This window comes from Dendrobates tinctorius, unplaced genomic scaffold, assembly GCF_039654945.1.
Source record: "Dendrobates tinctorius isolate UK_male_01 unplaced genomic scaffold, ASM3965494v1 ptg000054l, whole genome shotgun sequence".
Taxonomy (NCBI): Eukaryota; Metazoa; Chordata; class Amphibia; order Anura; family Dendrobatidae; genus Dendrobates; species Dendrobates tinctorius.
Window position 1 is genome coordinate 18474322 of NW_027361722.1, and position 19504 is coordinate 18493825.

General features: G+C 45.6%; 1 protein-coding gene across 1 annotated transcript in view; it reads left to right on the forward strand.

Moving 5' to 3' along the window:
* LOC141091557 (uncharacterized) overlaps nt 1-19504 on the forward strand; it is a 129476-nt gene that overhangs the window by 85454 nt on the left and 24518 nt on the right. The window contains exon 8 of the mRNA XM_073577222.1: nt 6350-7176. Within this exon, the coding sequence (XP_073433323.1) occupies nt 6350-7176 (827 nt within the window). The remainder of the gene's footprint in view (nt 1-6349; nt 7177-19504) is intronic.

A 19504-nucleotide genomic window follows, 5' to 3' on the forward strand; every position in this document is an offset into this window, starting at 1 on the left:
TACATATAAAAGAGTGGGACGGTTCCAGGATTGAGGTTCAGTTGAGTTCAGAGGTTGAATAGGAGAGAGGAAGCCACTCGGAAGGAGTGGGGATCCCTGGAAGAGGGATGGAGGAAGGAGTGCTGCAGCTGCCTCAGTGATCTGAGCCAGCTGGCACGGGAAAGGAAAGAAGGAGAAGGACTTTGAACCGAAGCCTGAGCTTCCATAGAAGGGAAAAGACAAGTACGGAACGTAGGAGTAAAAGGGAACACAGAGGACGTGGGTTAGAGGAAGAACCCTGCCTAGAAATTCTAAGCGCAAGGCCGGGGCCCGGTCCCCGAGGTTGTATGGACACTAATGGTTCTGCAGCAGACACCGGTGGAGTAGTGGGCTGTAAATGCACTACTCCCATCTAAGACTTGAGGGCACAACAGCAACACGTATAGAGAGCCAGGACTCAGGAGTAGAGAGTCCCCGAAGCAGGCTACAGCTGTCTGCCGTGCAAGTAGAGTTCTTGGGAACATCTGTCAGGAGGAACTCCAGTGTAACACAGAACTAGGAGATCTTCACACTTAAAGGCGCTATAGAGGAGACGTTCAGGAAAGGCACGTAAGTTGGCGGAGTGTGGAAGGGAGCAATCCATCTTGCCTGGAGGTTGACTGAGTCCCTGACCCGGAGGATACAGCATAGAAGCGGGCACTGCAGACTGTGAGTAAAGCTTTGGCACTACATGCCCTGGTGTCCTCCATTCCTTCCTGCGTCCGTCTGGCTCTGCTACATCCCCTGCGCCAAACACTACACCATCTAAGTGTCTCCACATCTACACTGCCCTGGGACAACAGTAAAGTGCACAGGTCTCTCATGATATGGCTCTATAGTGCACAGTAAAGTGCTCAGGTCTCTCATGATATGGCTCTATAGTGCACAGTAATGTGCAGAGGTCTCTCATGATATGGCTCTATAGTGCACAGTGAAGTGCACAGGTCTCTCTCTATATGGCTTTATACGAGGTGTGTACGAGGTGTAGGGAGCAGAGCCGTGTGTGTACGGAGTGGAGCCACGTGTGTACGAGGTGCGCGAAGCCGCGTGTGTACGAGGTGTACGGAGAGGAGATGTGCGTGTATTTTGGCATGGGGGGGGCCTCATTATTTGAAAGTTCGCACCGGGGCCCATAACTTTGTAGTTACGCCACTAGCGGTGGCCATAACTCATATTGGCCAAAACTGCTGACAGGCTCCCTTTATAGTTGATTTGAGGGCCTCAATGAATGTAAAAGGGGAGGAAAAAAACACAGTGCAACAATAAAAATTGGCTGCAACAAAAGGGTTTACAGAGGGCCACTAGAGGGTGAGGAAAGAGGCATCATTTCACTTTTTTTTTTACTCTGGGAGGAAACTGGTGAATGATGCAAAATCAATGAAATATAAAGTTGATTCTTAGGAATTACAATGACCCAGAAAGTACACAGAAGACGAAGAGGAAGGTTACAAAGAAAAAATAAGTAGCTCCCTAAGCAAACACTTCTCTTCAAAAATACAAATATCTCCAAAGTATATAAATGTTGGTCGCTCTCGGATAGTAAGTCTCTATTATAAACTCCCTGTAAAGTGACTACAATGTCGCTGTGCGTGATCTCAGCCTTCACCCTCATCATTGTCTCCACGCAGATTCTGCATGCTGAAGCTGGTCCGGTCATTAGTAAGTATGATGTGGTTTGTAATTTCTAATTACTCTTTCTAACTGGTCTTCAGATGAATTTGGGAATTTAAGGTTCTAGACTAAGTACTTCCTAGTAATGCTCTAAATAGGCTGCCAATCAACCAATAAACCATGTGGAGAGTGGCCCACTCAGCTGCTTAACGAGGTAGTCACAGGAAGGCTTCTCGTTTAACTTTTCAACTAGTTTATGAAAAACAGGCTTCATAGACCAGTCCAAAAAAAAGAACTAGACATATTCAGCCTTCTTGAAATAAAAAAACAGCACTCACTATAGTCCTTATAACTGCGGGGTTCGCCCGCACAGGAAACAGGATTCAGCTCTGTTTACCAAGAGCCCAGCTCTGAAGGTCAGCTTCCCTCCACAGTACACAGAGCAACCATTAAGTCCAAAGGCTTTACTTTTACCTCCTGGTTTCTTCCCTAGGGTGGAGTTATGGTGAACAACTGTCCCTTCCAACTCTTCAACTGTTTATAATAGACCTAGCCCTGTCATGGCTGATTTAACCCCTCTCAGCACATAACATACTGGAGAAAAACTTCCAGGTTTATATCACTGAAGCTAATAACCTCAGTGAAACATTTCCCCTCGCCAAAAAGCAACTAGTCTCCTACGCATTCTTACCATTCTTTCCCCTCATCCATCACATTGATGCATGGTCTGACACTAACCTGAACTTTCGGCCCAGCAGGTAGTACTTCAAAGGGTCAAACGCCCATTTATGGCCAAGCATTCTTTTTCCACAATTTTTCTCAAGGGAGGAAAGTTTCCCCCTTATTTCTGAATCATCCTTATGTACCAAGAACTCCTTCATGAAGTCTGTTGTGACCAAAACGGATGTTTACACAGGGCTAAAGCTATTTCTACTTAGGAAGTCCACTTGGCCATCGATGTCTTTGTGCCTTTAACGAAATTTGGGATGAACTGCCGATGGTATCCCACAATTCCTAGAAACACCCTAACCTGTTTCTTGTAGACTGCTTGATGCCAATTTTGGGTTGCCTCCACCTTGTTCTCCTGTGGCTTAATTTCGCCCCTACCCACGATATAGCCTAGGTAGTTGGCCTCCTCCTTCGCCATGGTACACCTCTTTGGTTTATGGTAAACCCTGCCTTCCTCCTTGTATTCAGTACCACCTCGACCTTCTGCAGATGACTTTTCCAATACGGGCTGAAGATTACAATAAAATCATAGAATGTTAGAGTTGGAAGGGACGTCAAGGGTCATCGTGTCCAACCCCCTGCTCAATGCAGGATTTTCTAAACCATCTCAGACAAATGTCTGTCCAGCCTCTGCTTGAAGACTTCCATTGAAGGAGAACTCACCATCTCTTGTGGTAGCCTGTTCCACTCATTGATCACCCTAACTGTAAAAAAGTTTTTTTCTAATATCTAATCTGCATCTTCTCCCTTTCAGTTTCATTCCATTACTTCTCGTGTTTCCATGTGATCCCAATGATGATCCTTCTCCAATGTGACAGCCCTTTAGATATTTGTAGACAGCTGTTAAGTCTCCTCTTAGCCTTCTTTTTTGCAGGCTAAACATTCCCAAATCCTTTAACCGTTCCTCGTAGGACATACTTTGCAGTCCGCTCCCCATCCTGGTCGATCTTCTCGGAACTTGCTCCAGTTTTTCAATGTCTTTTTTAAAATGTGGTGCCCAGAACTGGACACAGTATTCCAGATGAGGCCTGACCAAGGAAGAGAAGAGGGGGATAATTACTTCACGTGATATAGAGTCTATACTTCTCTCAATACATCCTACAACTGTGCTTGCCTTTTTTTGCATCTGCATCACACTGTTGACTCATGTGCAGTCTGTGATCTATTAGTATACTCAAGTGTTTTTCACACGTGCTGTTGCTTAGTTCTATTCCATATGGATGTAATTTTCTTTTTTTATTGCCCAGATATAGAATCTTGCATTCATCCCTGTTAAATACCATTCTATTAGTCACTGCCCAATGTTCAAGCTTATCTAGATCCTTCAGAAACCTTTCTCTGTCTTGTCTAGTGTTAGCTATCGCTCCTAGCTTTGCGAAGTCTGTAAATTTGATTAGTTTACCTTCAGTTCCCTTATCTAGATCATTTATAAAAATGTTGATCAACACTAGGGCGAGGACAGAGCCGTGTGGTACCCCACATGAAACACTGTTCCAATTGGATGTGCAACTATTTATTACCGCTCTTTGAGTACGATCACTGAGCGAGTTATGATTCCACCTAACCGTAACCTTGTCATTCTCATACTTGATCATTTTTTCAATAAGGATAGTATGTGATACTTTATCAAATGCTTTGCTGAAGTTGAGATATATTATATCTACCGCATTTCCCTGATCCACCCAGTCAGTGATTCCATCGTAGAAGGAAATTAGATTAGTCTGGCATGACTTATTTACTACAAACCCATGTTGGCTCTGGTTGATTACTGTACTCTTATCCAAGTACTTACATACATGCTGTTTAACAATTTCTTCAAATACCTTTCCTGGGAAAGAAGTAAGGCTCACTGGCGTATAATTTCCAGGCTTTGTCTTCTTTCCTTTTTTGAAGATAGGGACAACATTTGCCCTTCTCCAATCTTCTGGGACTTCTCCTGTTTTCCAGGATTTTTCAAAGATTCTGGCTAGTGGTTCTGCAATTTCCTCTGCTAACTCTTTCAGTACCCTAGGATGTAACTCATCTGGACCAGGAAATGTAAATTCATTTAAATTAGCTAAGTGTTCCCTCACCATCTCTCTGTTTATGGATAGAGTGGATTCTTTTATTCCTTCGATGGCACCGTGAAGATCAGTTGATGTTGCATTTGCCTTCTTAGAGAACACAGATGCAAAATAGGAATTTAAAAGTTTTTTCCCTCTTCACCCTTTTCATCCTGTAAAAGTCATACAGCATTTTTGACTTTTCTTTGGCTTTTGACATACCCCCAAAATTCTTTTTTTGCTGCTGTTGGTCTCCCTTTCTAGCCTTACTTCATTACTGGCTTTAGCTCTTCTAACTCTTGACCTGCATTCCCTGCAAACAGCATTATATTCCTTTGATATGCCCCCTCTTTCCATTTGATATTCAGTTCTTTTTTCCTTTTTATCAAGTGACTAAGTTCTGTGTTCATCCACCTTGGTCTCTTAAAATGCTTCCAATTCTTCCTTCTTTTAGGGATTGTTACCGACTGTGCGGTGAGAATTTCATTTAGCAAAATCTCCCATCCTTCTTGAACATTTGTGTCCTTTAGAACATCCAGCCATTGGATCTTTCCTACCCTTTTTTTGAGTCCATTAAAATCTGCCTTTCTGAAGTCCAACCTTAAAGTCTGAGTCCCTGCTGGTCTTCCTCCTCTTGTAATGCAAAATTCGAGGATAGCATGATCGCTGCCTCCTAAATTCCCAACCACCTTTACTTTTCAATAATTTCCTCCCTGTTGGTAAGAATTAGGTCCAAAATTGCAGACCCTTTTGTTCTATGTATTACCTTTTGAAAGATAAAGTTGTCAGCAAGAGAGGATAAGAATTTTCTGTACCCAGTACTCTTGCCTATAAGAGATTCCCAACAAAAATCTGAATAGTTAAACAATAATAATAATAATCTTTATTTATAAAGCGCCAACATATTCTGCAGCGCTTTACAGTTTAACAGTTTCAAACACAACAATGTTAACAATAATACAATAATTAAAGCAAAATAAGCCTCCCCTGCTCGTGAGAGCTTACAATTTACAATGAGGTGGGGGAGATACAAAGTACAGGTGTGTATTTACAATGGTATATTTACAATGATGGTCCAGCCATCTTGAGGGAGTGAGGGATAGATGGAGATAGTGAATGGGCTACACGCACAGTTACACATTAAATGACTTTGATTAGTGAACTTGATAGGCTGCTCTGAACAAATGTGTTTTGAGGGAGCGCCTAAAACTGTGCAAGTTGTGGCTGGTCCTAATTTCTTGGGGTAGAGCATTCCAGTAGCGTTTCTGCTACCTGAACATCCTCAACATTGGCTCAAGGGCTTCCCTCATCTCTCTGTCATACTATGGCTTGAGCAGGTTGACATGGTACACCTGATACGGTTTTCTTCTCCCTGGCTGGTGGACCTTCAGTTAATTTTTCGACCACCTTAGTTTTTGACCACTTCGTATGGCCATTGCCACTTAGCCAGAAATGTACTTTCCATCATGGGAAACTCGATCTCCAGGGCTAAACTGCGTTAGCTTTTCCGACCGATTGTAGACCCTTGACTGAGCCTCTTGTGCCTGGAAGAGGTTCTGTCTCACAATCGGCATTACCTCTGCATATATGTCTTATGCTCGATGATGCTTTGGTGGGGTGTAACTTCAGGTTCCCAGGTCTCCTTTGAAACATCTAGGATACACCGAGGGTTCCGGCCACACAACAGTTCAAATGGAGAGAACCCCATAGAGGCCTATGGAACGTCCCTGATGGAAAACAGCAAATACGGGAGTATGTAGTCAAAGTGATAATGATGATGACAACTGTAAAGCGCTATGGAATTAATAGTGCTAATAAAGTCAAAATAAATAAATAAATCTTCATGTTCAAGATCTTTGCTTGCCGTTATAGAATGTAACAGTCTTGTCATTATTTATTTGTAAAATCTTGTGCTGACCTAATATGGAACATTTCTCATTTTTTTAAAGCTGGAGATCAGTGCTCTGTGCTGCCACAGGAGAGGAAAGACTGCGGGTTTAGCGGCATCACAGAGCAGGAATGCAACAGGAGAGGATGCTGCTTCAATTCTCGGATCCGTGGCGTCCCTTGGTGCTACAAGCCTGTGGTCTTAGAAACAGTCCCTGAGCCTCAGACCACGGTAACAGTCCCAGAAGTAGTCCCAGAGCCTCAGACCACGGTAACAGTCCCAGAAGTAGTCCCAGAGCCTCAGATCCCAGAAGTAGTCCCACACCCTCAGGTCCCAGAAGTAGTTCCACAGCCTCAGAACCCAGAAGTCATCCCTGTGCATCAGGTCCCAGAAGTAGTCCCACACCCTCAGGTCCCAGAAGTAGCTCCAGAGACTCATGTTCCAGATGTAGTCCCAGAGCCTCAGATCCCAGAGGTAGTCCCAGAGCTTCAGGTCTCAGAAGTAGTTCCACAATCTCAGATTCCAGAAGTCATCCCAGTGCATCAGGTCCCAGAAGCAGTCCCACACCCTCAGGTCCCAGAAGTAGCCCCAGAGCCTCATGTTCCAGATGTAGTCACAGAGCCTCAGATCCCAGAAGTAGTCTCAGAGACCCAGCTCCCAGAAGTAGTCCCAGAGCCCGAGCTCCCCGAAGTAGTTCCAAACCCTCAGGTCCCAGCAGTAGTCCCAGAGCCTCAGGTCCCAGAAGTAGTCCCAGAGCCTCAGGTCCCAGAAGTAGTCCAAGATCCTCAGATCCCAGAAGTTCTCCCTGAGCCTGAAGCCCCAGAGCCTTTGGGCACACAACAAGGGGATTCAATCATACAAAGCCAAACCAAGAAAACGATGAGACCGGTAAGCCGTTATGTTCTACAGACATTAATGAAAGGCACCTAACATTGATAAGGGGTAAAGAAAATTTTCTCAAGAAAGGGAGTAACAGTGGCATGCAAAAGTTTGGACACCAATAATCTCTAAAAGGTGTATAGCACCCAGTATGCTACCACATATTGGCAGAACAGGACAACAAATTTTAGCACCAGGGAGGGTGCTGGTGCTAAAATTTGTTGTCCTATTCTGCCAGTATGTATACACGTGGTCAAAATTGTTGGTACCCCTCGTTTAATGACAGAAAAACCCACAATAAACACAGAATAACTTGAATTTGACAAAAGTAATAATAAATTAAAAATCTATGAAAATGAACAAATGAAAGTCAGACATTGCTTGAATAAAAAACAGTAGAGTATACAAGACGACCCAGGAATCTCACAGAACTGGAGGAAATTTCCAAGGAAGAATGGATGAAAATCTCTCAACTTTTGCATTGGCCCATTTTCCTTTTTTCCTTTTTTTGAAAAAACAAAACAAAACATATATATATATATTGCCTAAAATACAAATTAAATGTGTCATTTTGAACTTTAGGCCTTATATAGATCATTTCATCTTCAACTTACTAAACTGTTCGCAATAACAGTAATTTTGACCAGGGGTGCCCAAACTTTTACATGCCACTGTGTATGTGGATAATTAATCAGTTGTATTGGTCATAATTGCTTCTCCGTAGTGTTAGTGAGATAGGATGGGAAATAGTAGGCTCTATGAAAAATTATGGTGACACCATATTGACTGTTACATCAGGATTTGGAGGTGATAGGGAATTTCCTTTTTTTTTTTAATTACTTCAACTTGTTTCTTATAGAATTTCTGAAATCGTCCAGTGATGAATGGTCAGAGGAATCAACAAAATCGGACAGCCACGAATGGTCAGAGGAATCAGCTAAATCGTCCAGTCATGAATGGTCAGAAGAATTGGATAAACCAGCCAGCCACAAATGGTCTGAGGAATCAGCTAAATCAGCCAGCCACGAATGGTCTGAGGAATCAGCTAAATCAGCCAGCCACGAATGGTCAGAGGAATTGGCTAAACCAGCCAGCCACGAATGGTCAGAGGAATTGGCTAAACCAGCCAGCCATGAATGGTCAGAGGAATCAGTTAAATCAGCCAGTCATGAATCATCAGAAGAACCATGATGACCAACCCTTCTAAGATTCATCTTACTTTTTGCCCTTCTATAATGATGTTTCAGTATCTTAGTAATAAAAAACATCTTCAGCTTCTTGAGCAGTTGGTGCTTAGTTTCGTGTTCTGTTATATAACAATAGTGTGCAAATTGAGGGCTGCTACTGCTCACCTAAATTGAGTAGCAAAACAGATGTGAGTCTGGGTAGCTCTAATTGAGTCTCATACACAAGAGCACTATCCATGCTCGGACTGGCCCATAGGGGAACAGGGGAATCTCCCGGTGGGCCCCTGTGCAGTCAGGGGCCCCAACCCCACTAAATGGGCAGTACTTGGCATAATTCACATGATTTACAATGTACAGAAAAAAGCAACATCTCATCGCTCATTAACCAAACTATCTAGTTTATTATTATATAGAGATATAGGTAAATCTGTGAACGAGGGTAGTGTAATATTTGCATGCAGGTGAAAAGTGAGCCCCCCAAAGTCAATGTTACTGGTGAGCCCTTCTCATCCCAGTCCGACACTGGCACTATCTCTAAAACTTTTCCACAAAAATCACACCTTACAGGCACTCACGCCACAAGACATCCACACCAATGTACCCTCTGTAAGGGTATGGACATGCTGACCATGTTTCCATGTTGAAGAAACAAGTTTTTTGTTGTGTAATATGTATAATGTCATGTGAATTGTGTAATGCGTTGAATATGTTAATGAGGATGATAATGTGCGTAATTGACCATATAGATAGTGAGAGGGGCTAATAAAGTGACTGCTGCCTGAAAGGAAGACAGATAGGGTCTAGAGTGCTTAATGAGAGGACTAAGAAAGTCCAAAGTGTACAGTGCCACATACGGGGGTGATCCTAAATGAGAGGAGACCGAAGAGGAGGGCTAGCGAGATCCTGACCATAGGTGACAGAGAGACAGAGTGGCCTACTGGAGATGGCTCCTAGGAGAAAACGCTTAGCCACGAGACCTGGGCCTCGTAATGCTGGAAATAATAAGCCAAAACAGGACTGAGGGACTAGGACTAGTGTAGGATCCCAAGCCGTAGTTCCAGGGCACCACTAGGGGAAGAAATTGGACGTGTAACCTCAGAAAAAGTAAAGTTGACTCAGGACTGTAATGTTAAAGCTGGGTTTTGGTGCAGTAGGTAAAAAAAGAGGACGTAGAGAGCCTGGGAGTAAACTACTAAGGAAGGATACTAAAACTAGAAAGAGACACACTGGACACGGAACGCCAAACAATGTATTGAGGTATATGGCAAAATTGGTGATGTGCAACAAAGTGCCCGTACCAACAATTGAAATACTAAAAATAAAACCAATTAAAAATATCATAAATATAAATACAACTAAATACAATATAATGAAAGGATCACGATAAACGCATACAAATTATGGTCATAAATACATAAGATGCACAATTGCTAGAATATGTGAATATAAAAAATACACCGCTCAAAAAAAATAAAGGGAACACTCAAATAACACGTCCTAGAACTGAATGAATGAAAAATTCTCATTGAATACTTTGTTCCATACAAAGTAGAATGTGCTGACAACAAAATCACACAAAAATCATCAATGGAAATCAAATTTATTAACCAATGGAGGCCTGGATTTGAAGTCACACGCAAAATTAAAGTGGAATGTAATGTCCTTAAAACAAGTCAAAATGATGCTAGGAATTGTGTGTGGCCTCCACGTGCCTGTATGACCTCCCTACTGTACAATGCCTGGGCACGCTCCTGATGAGGCGGCGGAAGGTCTCCTGAGGGATCAACTCCCAGACCTGGACTAAAGCAGCCGCCAACTCCTGGACAGTCGGTGGTGCAATGTGACGTTGGTGGATGGAGCGAGACATGATGTCCCAGATGTGATCAATCGGATTCAGGTCTGGGGAATGGGTGGGCCAGTCCATAGCTTCAATGCCTTCATCTTGCAGGAACTGCTGACACACTCCAGCCACATGAGGTCTGGCATTGTCCTGCATTAGGAGGAAACCAGGGCCAACCGCACCAGCATATGGTCTCACAAGGGGTCTGAGAATCTCATCTCGGTACCTAATGGCAGTCAGGCTACCTCTGGCAAGCACATGGAGGGCTGTGCGACCTTCCAAAGAAATGCCACCCCACACCAATACTGACCCACTGCCAAACCAGTCATGCTGAAGGATGTTGCAGGCAGCAGATCGCTCTCCACAGCATCTTGAGACTCTGTCACATCTGTCACATGTGCTCAGTGTGAACCTGCTTTCATCTGTGAAGAGCACAGGGCGCCATTGGCGAATTTGCCAATCCTGGTGTTCTGTGGCAAATGTCGTGTCCTGCACAGTGTTGGGCTGTGAGCATAACCCCATCTGTGGACGTCAGGCCCTCAGACTATCCTCATGGAGTCTGTTTCCAACCGTTTGTGCAGATACATGCACATTTGTGACCTGCTGGAGGTCATTTTGCAGGACTCTGGCAGTGCTCCTCCTGTTCCTCCTTACACAAAGGCGGAGGTAGCGGTCCTGCTGCTGGGTTGTTGCCTTCCTACGGCCCCCTCCTCATCTCCTGGTGTACTGGGCTGTTTCCTGGTAGCGCCTCCAGTCTCTGAACACTACGCTGACAGACACAGCAAACCTTCTGGCCACAGCTCGCATTGATGTGCCATCCTGGATGAACTTCACTACCTGAGCCACTTGTGTGGGTTGAAGAGTCCATCTCCTGCTACTACGAGTGTGAAAGCACAACCAACATTCAAAAGTGACCAAAACATCAGCCAGAAAGCATTGGTACTGAGATGTGGTCTGTGGTCCCCACCTGCAGAACCACTCCTTTATTGAGGGTGTCTTGATAATTGATTTTGGACCTGCCATCCCTTGTATATAACCCTTATCAAGCTACTGTTGTGTAAACGGTTTATTTTTGAATGGTGGTCTCCCTCATTGACTTATGAAACATCTGGTCCTGGCAAACCAGCAATATTGGTTTAATGTGACCTGCATGGACGTAGCGTCCTCACAGCAGAAGTCCACACCCCTAGCCAGGACCTACACTTTCATGTGATGTGGCAGGGCACTACAGACGAGTACCTCGCCAATGGCTAAATCTCCACGCCACATTACATCTCCACGCACAGACGGCCCGGTATCGGAAAAAGATGCAACTGTGGGGAGTGAACCTAGCGCCGCCCTCCAATGACGCTTCATTTCAGGGAAGTAAAGGATGCCGTGTCAGCGACCGAAGCTTCGGCCCCCTGATGACGATTTATTAGAGAATCATTCCCAAGTACATGCTCGGGAGACTCAAACAAATCGTCATAGCAAATAAGTAAAATAAAATCACAGGCTGGAAGTTAGAGTAGAAATGGAAGTGTAGGGAATTTGTAAATATAGTACATTAGAAAAGTGGTTAGATCGGTAATTAAAAAAGGTAGACATATATTATAAAATTCGCTATTAGTATCGGATCATCCCTTTAATAAAAAAATACTGTACAAAACTAATATTGCCAAGGATACTGCAATATCACAACCAAATTATATATATGCCGCAATAACTGCATATTACAAGAATATACCGTATAGCAGTGACTGAATAATACAGCTATACTGATCAATAAGAAAAACCATTATAGTGAGACCCATATTACCCCCATATACAGGTGCATCTCACAAAATTAGAATATCATTAAAAAGTGAATTTATTTCCATTCTTCAATACAAAAAGTTAAACACATATATTATTAGGAGTCATTACACACAGAGTAATCTATTTCATGTGTTTATTTCTGTTAATGTTGATAACTATGCCTTAGAGCCAATGAAAACCCAAAAGTCATTATCTCAGTAAGTTACAATGTTTAACAAAAAACACCTGCAAAGGCTTCCTAAGTGTTTAAATAGATCCCTTAGTCTGTTTCAGTAGCTCCACAATCATGGGGAAGACTGCTGAACTGTCAGATGTCCAGAAGGCAGTCACTGACACACTCCACAAGGAGGGGAAGCCACAAAAGATCACTGCTAAAGAAGTTAGCTGTCAACAGGTAACAAGGGTGGTAGTCGCGGGCGAGTCTACTACAGCAGAGTCAGTCCACAACAAGGTCCCTTGCACATAAAACACAGACAGGACAGATGCAGCCCCCCAGGTGAGTTACCTCTTCTGCTCCGTCACTGCAGTCCAGGCAATCAGGATCCTGGCACACAGTTATAATCCAACAGGGAAACTATTTATTTTGGAATAAACGAGGTAGAAAAAGGTCGAAAAAGGGGTTGCAGAAAATCTGGTAAAACCTCCTGCTCTTTCCTTATTACTCTTCAACACCATATCAGTGGCAGCAATAGCGGCAGTCCACAGTGACAGTTCCCAGTCCAGCTTCTGAGTGCTGATAGTCCTCAACGGGGCACCACACAATCCTGTGCCCACTTCACTGCCCGTAGGTCTGGGGCAGCATGCTCTGTCCTCTCCAGGGGTCCGGCCAGCTCCCAACAGGGGAGCACACCCTGCCATGGGAACACTTGCCTGGGCTCTGACTCTGTCCCAGATGGGGATTTACATATGCCCCAGATGGGGGCTCCTTCTGTCTAAAGTAGGGACAAACCTAGGCCCTAGACAGGGGTCCTTTCTGTCCCAGACGGGACACCATCCGGGTACCGCATAAAGTGCACGGGACCAACACTTAGGAGAGAGGGGAAGCAATGGGGTTCTCCGCCACCTCCTTACACTCCTCCCTCCTAAAAACATGGTCATCCTCGACCATCAGGGCCTAAAAAAACTCAACATAGCCCTTTATCAAGCATACAGTCCATAAGAGCATTAAAACCTATTGCATTCCAAAATACGAACGTAGTCTCTTAAAGTGGCTCGATGGCCCTTTAACACTGGTGCTCCTAAGCCACACCCGGCTTGCTCCTTGGGTCTACGGCGCTCAGCTTTCCCCCTCCCTCCTTTGAGTGGACCAGGGGCTTTTGACGATGGTGAGTTGCATATAACATGGGGCAAATCCAGGGGCAACAAAGTCTAGTTCTGCAGCCGCACACATTGCCCACCGCAATCAACCTTCATAGGGTTACAGCCCCGTGGTCCAGGAGGGAAGGTGCAACAAGCGCAACTGAAAACGGGGAGGAGGGGAAAGTCAACTTTGGTCTACTGTGACGGCATAGGCCACCACTGATGCCTCAGTCCTTTGGCACCATACAGGGCTCCCTCTCAGGAACGCGGAACAGTCCCTGGTACTTTTCCTCATGTGCAACCGGCACAACACAAAAATTTTCCTTTAGGAACAGTGCCACATCATTTGATGCCAGACATTTGAGCAGCATAATGGGCTTCATTCGGGCCCTGCACCACTATGTACATGTGGCCCAAAGATTCACTGGAAGAGGATTCCCCGCTGTTCCTTCTGCTTCTCACACTCTTCAGTGATGAGTCCAGGGTCTCCGGAGCTTCCGGCTTCTTTCATCCAGCAGCGGCCAGGTCTGCAAACTTGGAGCCTCCCACTCCCTTTAACCAACTGTAGCCACCAATTTCTTTGAGGGCGCCTCTTCCCTCTGGCTTACTGCACATAACACCACTAGAGTTGAGCGACTTTTGGCTTTTTAGGGTCGAGTTTCGTTTCGTGAAACCCGACTTTTCCAAAAGTCGGGTCGAGCAAGATCGGCCGATTATAGGGAAAAGTCGGGGTCATCCCGAAACACGAAACCCAATGTAAGTCAATGGGGAATAAAAGTCGGCAGTGAGAAGAGGACAGGAAACACAACTACAATGCCCATTTGAATGCCAAAAGCATCAATTCTTCTTACTTAAGCTTGTCAACCTTAATTAACTTCATAATACAAGTTACGCACTGAAAAATGGGGGTTATTTGGCTAAAGTTGTGGGGGGGTAGGGCTGGCTCCAGGTTTTCATGTGCCCTGGGCCAAAGAGCGCCCCTTTAACACATACCACAACTCATCATGCTCCGATACGGCAGAGAAATAGCGGTATAGTACAATGAAAAATACTTCACTTTTTACATCTCATGACGAGGCCCATCTATTTCTCCATACAGAATCATTGGTCCCATATAATGTTTGAAACAGTATATGATGAGCTCCACATAATGCTACAGTATATGTTGGCCCCATGGATGAAGCTCCACTGTCTTATGGGCCCAAATAATGCTCCAAACATAATGGGCCCCATTTCTAATGCTCTAGTGTATAATGGGCCATGTAAATGCTGCTCCAGTGTCTGATGTCCACCTTTGGAATGTTCCAGTGTATGGTGGGCCCCATCTATCATTCTCCAGAGTATAGTGCTCCCCCAAAATTGCTGTCCCAACATTGAAAACAATGAAATAAGTCTCCTCGCTAGGGAATCCCTGTACTAGTCTGGACTCCTCGTCGTCCCCATCTTCCATCTCACTGCACAGTATTTCAACCTTGCAAGTGCTGTGATCCTAAGCAAGCAGGGGGGGCCCACTCGTTGGCGACGGCACTGGCACAGGGCCCCTGATAATACGGTGGTGTGTCTGATGGCGGGTGGGCCGAACCTGCACTTTCATCTGCAGCTTCCTCTTTGTCACCGTGTAAGATGGAACTGTATATGGGAAGGGTAACCTGAGTTTCATCAGGGTCAGATTCAGGCCGTGTAGCGTGCGAGGGGAATGTAGTGGTCTGGGTCAATGTACCAGCAGATTCATCGAGCAGTGGCTGGGCATCAGTGCACTTGTGTCGCCCCCAGGAGTACGGTCGCCACAGTGGCATTACCTTCCTCCTAGGGAGTGTGATGTCATGCTTGGGAGCAACGAAGGATCTCTCTAGCAGGTTAACTGATTGGGCGGCGTTATTCCCACGAGTCATGACCCTCCAAACAGCGTTCATGAAGGCAAAGTGTTTGTTTTACGTGGGCAGTATGGTTGCAAAGCTGAACCTTAAAGGAATGTCCAGAAGGGCACCACCAGGAGTGAAGCCTACGGTAAAATTCGACTCCACCTGGGAAACCTCAACCATGCCAGCTACAGAAAAGATGCACACATTGCAAGCTTAATTCCGTTAACGAACGAGACTCCGTCATGCCCCGCGGTCCGAGTCCGGCTTACTAGAGGGACACGTGAGGCTCTGGCACATGAGATTGGCCAATAACTGGTGTGTCATGCCCTTACATGTCCGTGGCTGCATGTGCGCTACACTGAAAAGGCCAGCGTTTGTCGCTTACAGGTGCAGATAACCCGCTGAACAACGTTAGTGATGGGGATCACTGATTACAATTATTACCCGCGAACAATGATTTCCCAGTAAGTGCAGGTCAACCGCAGTTCCGGAATTAGGCCTAACCGTCATTCCTGAAAAAATGAAAAACTTACGAGTGCAAACCACAGGTGCTGTAGCTTGCTTAACAGCTCGCCAGCCGTTCTCAGGCCCAGTATGGGTTACACGTGATTGCACAAAGGTGAGAAAGGGTACCGTATCCCCGGATAACGTGTATGGATAGCATAGTGTACACATTCAAAATATATGTCTATACATCAGGAGGCAGGCTCAGACAGTGTTAGGCCCAGTATGGCTTGCACGTGATTGCACAAAGGTGAGAAAGGGTACCGTATCCCCGGATAACATGTATGGATAGTGTACACATTCAAAATATATGTCTATACATCAGGAGGCAGGCTCAGACGGTGTTAGGCCCAGTATGGCTTGCACGTGATTGCACAAAGGTGAGAAAGGGTACCGTATCCCTGGATAACATGTATGGATAGCGTACACATTCAAAATATATGTCTATACATCAGGAGGCAGGCTCAGACGGTGTCAGGCACAGTATGGCTTGCACGTGATTGCACAAAGGTGAGAAAGGGTACCGTATCCCCGGATAACATGTATGGACAGCGTACACATTCAAAATATATGTCTATACATCAGGAGGCAGGCTCAGACGGTGTCAGGCACAGTATGGATTTGACGGCCCAGATTACACAGCGGAGGAGCAGGGAGAGGTAAAGATTGCAAATGCTGGGGCCCTGCCCAAGCAAGGGGGGCCCATTCGTGGGTGTCGGTACTGGCACTGGGCCCCTCATAGTACGGCGGTGTGTCTGACGGCGGGTGTGCACCACCACCGTCAGAGACACTTGATTGCACTATGAGGGACCCTGTGCCAGTGCCCGCGCCCAAGAGTCGGCCTACCCACCTGTTCAGGGCAACAACACTCGCACGGTGTCGTGCGCTAGGTGGTGACCACGGCCATGGGGGGGGGGACGCAGCACAGTTAGGGAGTTTTTGAAAGTGGCATATGTTGATGTTGGACATTCAGCTGATGCAAAAGGCGAAATAGGTCAAGTCCCAGGAAGAGGTGGACCAAAGCAAGCCATTTTTATGTCACCCTATGTGTCATCAGGGGAAGGTGGGACAAAATCCTTGGAAACCAATGCATGGTTCATTTTAATGAAGGTTTGATCATCCACATTTTGGGTCGACAGACGGGTCCTTTTTTCTGTCAGGATTGATCCAGCTGCACTGAAGACTAGAGTTGAGCGAAACGGGTCAAAAAATTTCAAAAGTCGCTGACTTTTGGCAAAGTCGGGTTTCATGAAACGAAACCCAACCCTAGGATGAGGTCGGTCACGAGGTCGGCGACTTACCCGCCAAAGTCGCGTTTCAAAAGTTTGTTTTGCGCTCTTTTTCAGCCAATCAGGATCCACGGACACTGTGGGCAACGTGATGACATAGGCAGGGGTCACCACCATCTTTCAGAAGGGCATGCAAGTGATTGGCTTGCTTTGGTGGGCGTCACAGGGGGTATAAAAGGGCGTGCACGCCGTCCGCCATCTTACTTCTGCCGATCTCAGTATAGGGAGAGGTTGCTGCTGATTCTGTAGGGAGAGCGTTAGGCAGGGAAGAAGACAAAAAAACTGCTTCTGCTGCTAGCGATTTGGCCTGCACAACACACCAGTCACTGTGTGTGCAGTGCAAGGGGAGGCTATATAGTGGTGTATCAGTGGTGTTGGTTGTTGGGCTGCCTTCTAAGGCTTCCTGACAGGCTGGCATTGCTGTTTACCCACTGCTCCGCAAACTGCTTTTTTAAAAGCAATCCAATCTCCCTTATCCTCTAGTCACTTTGGTCACAGCTGTGCCATCGAGCCTGTCACATAGCGCTCAGATATTCATTGGGCCTCACACAATCCAAAAGTGTCCAGTGTCCAAAAGTGTGTGCAGAGATTCAAAATCTCTCTTATCCTCTAGTCACTTAGGTCACAGCTGTGCCATCGAGCCTGTCACATAGCGCTCAGATATCAGTGGGCCTCACACAATCCAAAAGTGTCCAGTGTCCAAAAGTGTGTGCAGAGATTCAAAATCTCACTTATCCTCAATCACTTAGGTCACAGCTGTGCCATCGAGCCTGTCACATAGCGCTCAGATATCAGTGGGCCTCACACAATCCAAAAGTGTCCAGTGTCCAAAAGTGTGTGCAGAGATTCAAAATCTCCCTTATCCTCTAGTCACTTAGGTCACAGCTGTGCCATCGAGCCTGTCACATAGTGCTCAGATATCAGTGGGCCTCACACAATCCAAAAGTGTCCAGTGTCCAAAAGTGTGTGCAGAGATTCAAAATCTCCCTTATCCTCTAGTCACTTTTGTCACAGCTGTGCCATCGAGCCTGTCACATAGCGCTCAGATATTCATTGGGCCACACACAATCCAAAAGTGTCCAGTGTCCAAAAGTGTGTGCAGAGATTTAAAATCTCCCTTAGCCTCTAGTCACTTTTGTCACAGCTGTGCCATCGAGCCTGTCACATAGCGCTCAGATATCAGTGGGCCTCACACAATCCAAAAGTGTCCAGTGTCCAAAAGTGTGTGCAGAGATTCAAAATCTCCCTTATCCTCTAGTCACTTTTGTCACAGCTGTGCCATCGAGCCTGTCACATAGCGCTCAGATATTCATTGGGCCTCACACAATCCAAAAGTGTCCAGTGTCCAAAAGTGTGTGCAGAGATTCAAAATCTCCCTTATCCTCTAGTCACTTAGGTCACAGCTGTGCCATCGAGCCTGTCACATAGCGCTCAGATATCAGTGGGCCTCACACAATCCAAAAGTGTCCAGTGTCCAAAAGTGTGTGCAGAGATTCAAAATCTCACTTATCCTCTAGTCACTTAGGTCACAGCTGTGCCATCGAGCCTGTCACATAGCGCTCAGATCTCAGTGGGCCTCACACAATCCAAAAGTGTCCAGTGTCCAAAAGTGTGTGCAGAGATTCAAAATCTCCCTTATCCTCTAGTCACTTTTGTCACAGCTGTGCCATCGAGCCTGTCACATAGCGCTCAGATATTCATTGGGCCTCACACAATCCAAAAGTGTCCAGTGTCCAAAAGTGTGTGCAGAGATTCAAAATCCCCCTTATCCTCTAGTCACTTTTGTCACAGCTGTGCCATCGAGCCTGTCACATAGCGCTCAGATATTCATTGGGCCTCACACAATCCAAAAGTGTCCAGTGTCCAAAAGTATGTGCAGAGATTCAAAATCTCCCTTATCCTCTAGTCACTTTTGTCACAGCTGTGCCATCGAGCCTGTCACATAGCGCTCAGATATTCATTGGGCCTCACACAATCCAAAAGTGTCCAGTGTCCAAAAGTGTGTGCAGAGATTCAAAATCTCCCTTATCCTCTAGTCACTTAGGTCACAGCTGTGCCATCGAGCCTGTCACATAGCGCTCAGATATCAGTGGGCCTCACACAATCCAAAAGTGTCCAGTGTCCACAAGTGTGTGCAGAAATTCAAAATCTCCCCTGTCCTATAGACACCTTGTACCTTGTTTTACATACTATATAGTTTGTTGGATTTTGTCTACATTTCTACCAAAAATGAGGAAGGCTGGTGGAAGAGGCCGTGGAATTGGGCGGGGGTTGGCAGCTGGTAATGATGGTGTTGGTGGTGGATCTGATGGTAGTGGCAAGAGCAAAATAGGACCGAATGCAGGAGGTGTTGAGCCTGCGTCATCGTCTGGCTACATAAGGCCTCGAACGCTTAGTTTTCTAGGAGTTGGCAAACCGCTTTTAAAGCCAGAGCATCAGGAAAAAGTTTTGTCTTACATTGCTGACTCAGCCTCCAGCTCTATCGCCTCCTCTTCTTCAGTTGTAAAAAGTAAAAGCACTGAGTCGTCATTGGAGGCTCATGTTCATGAACCACAGCTT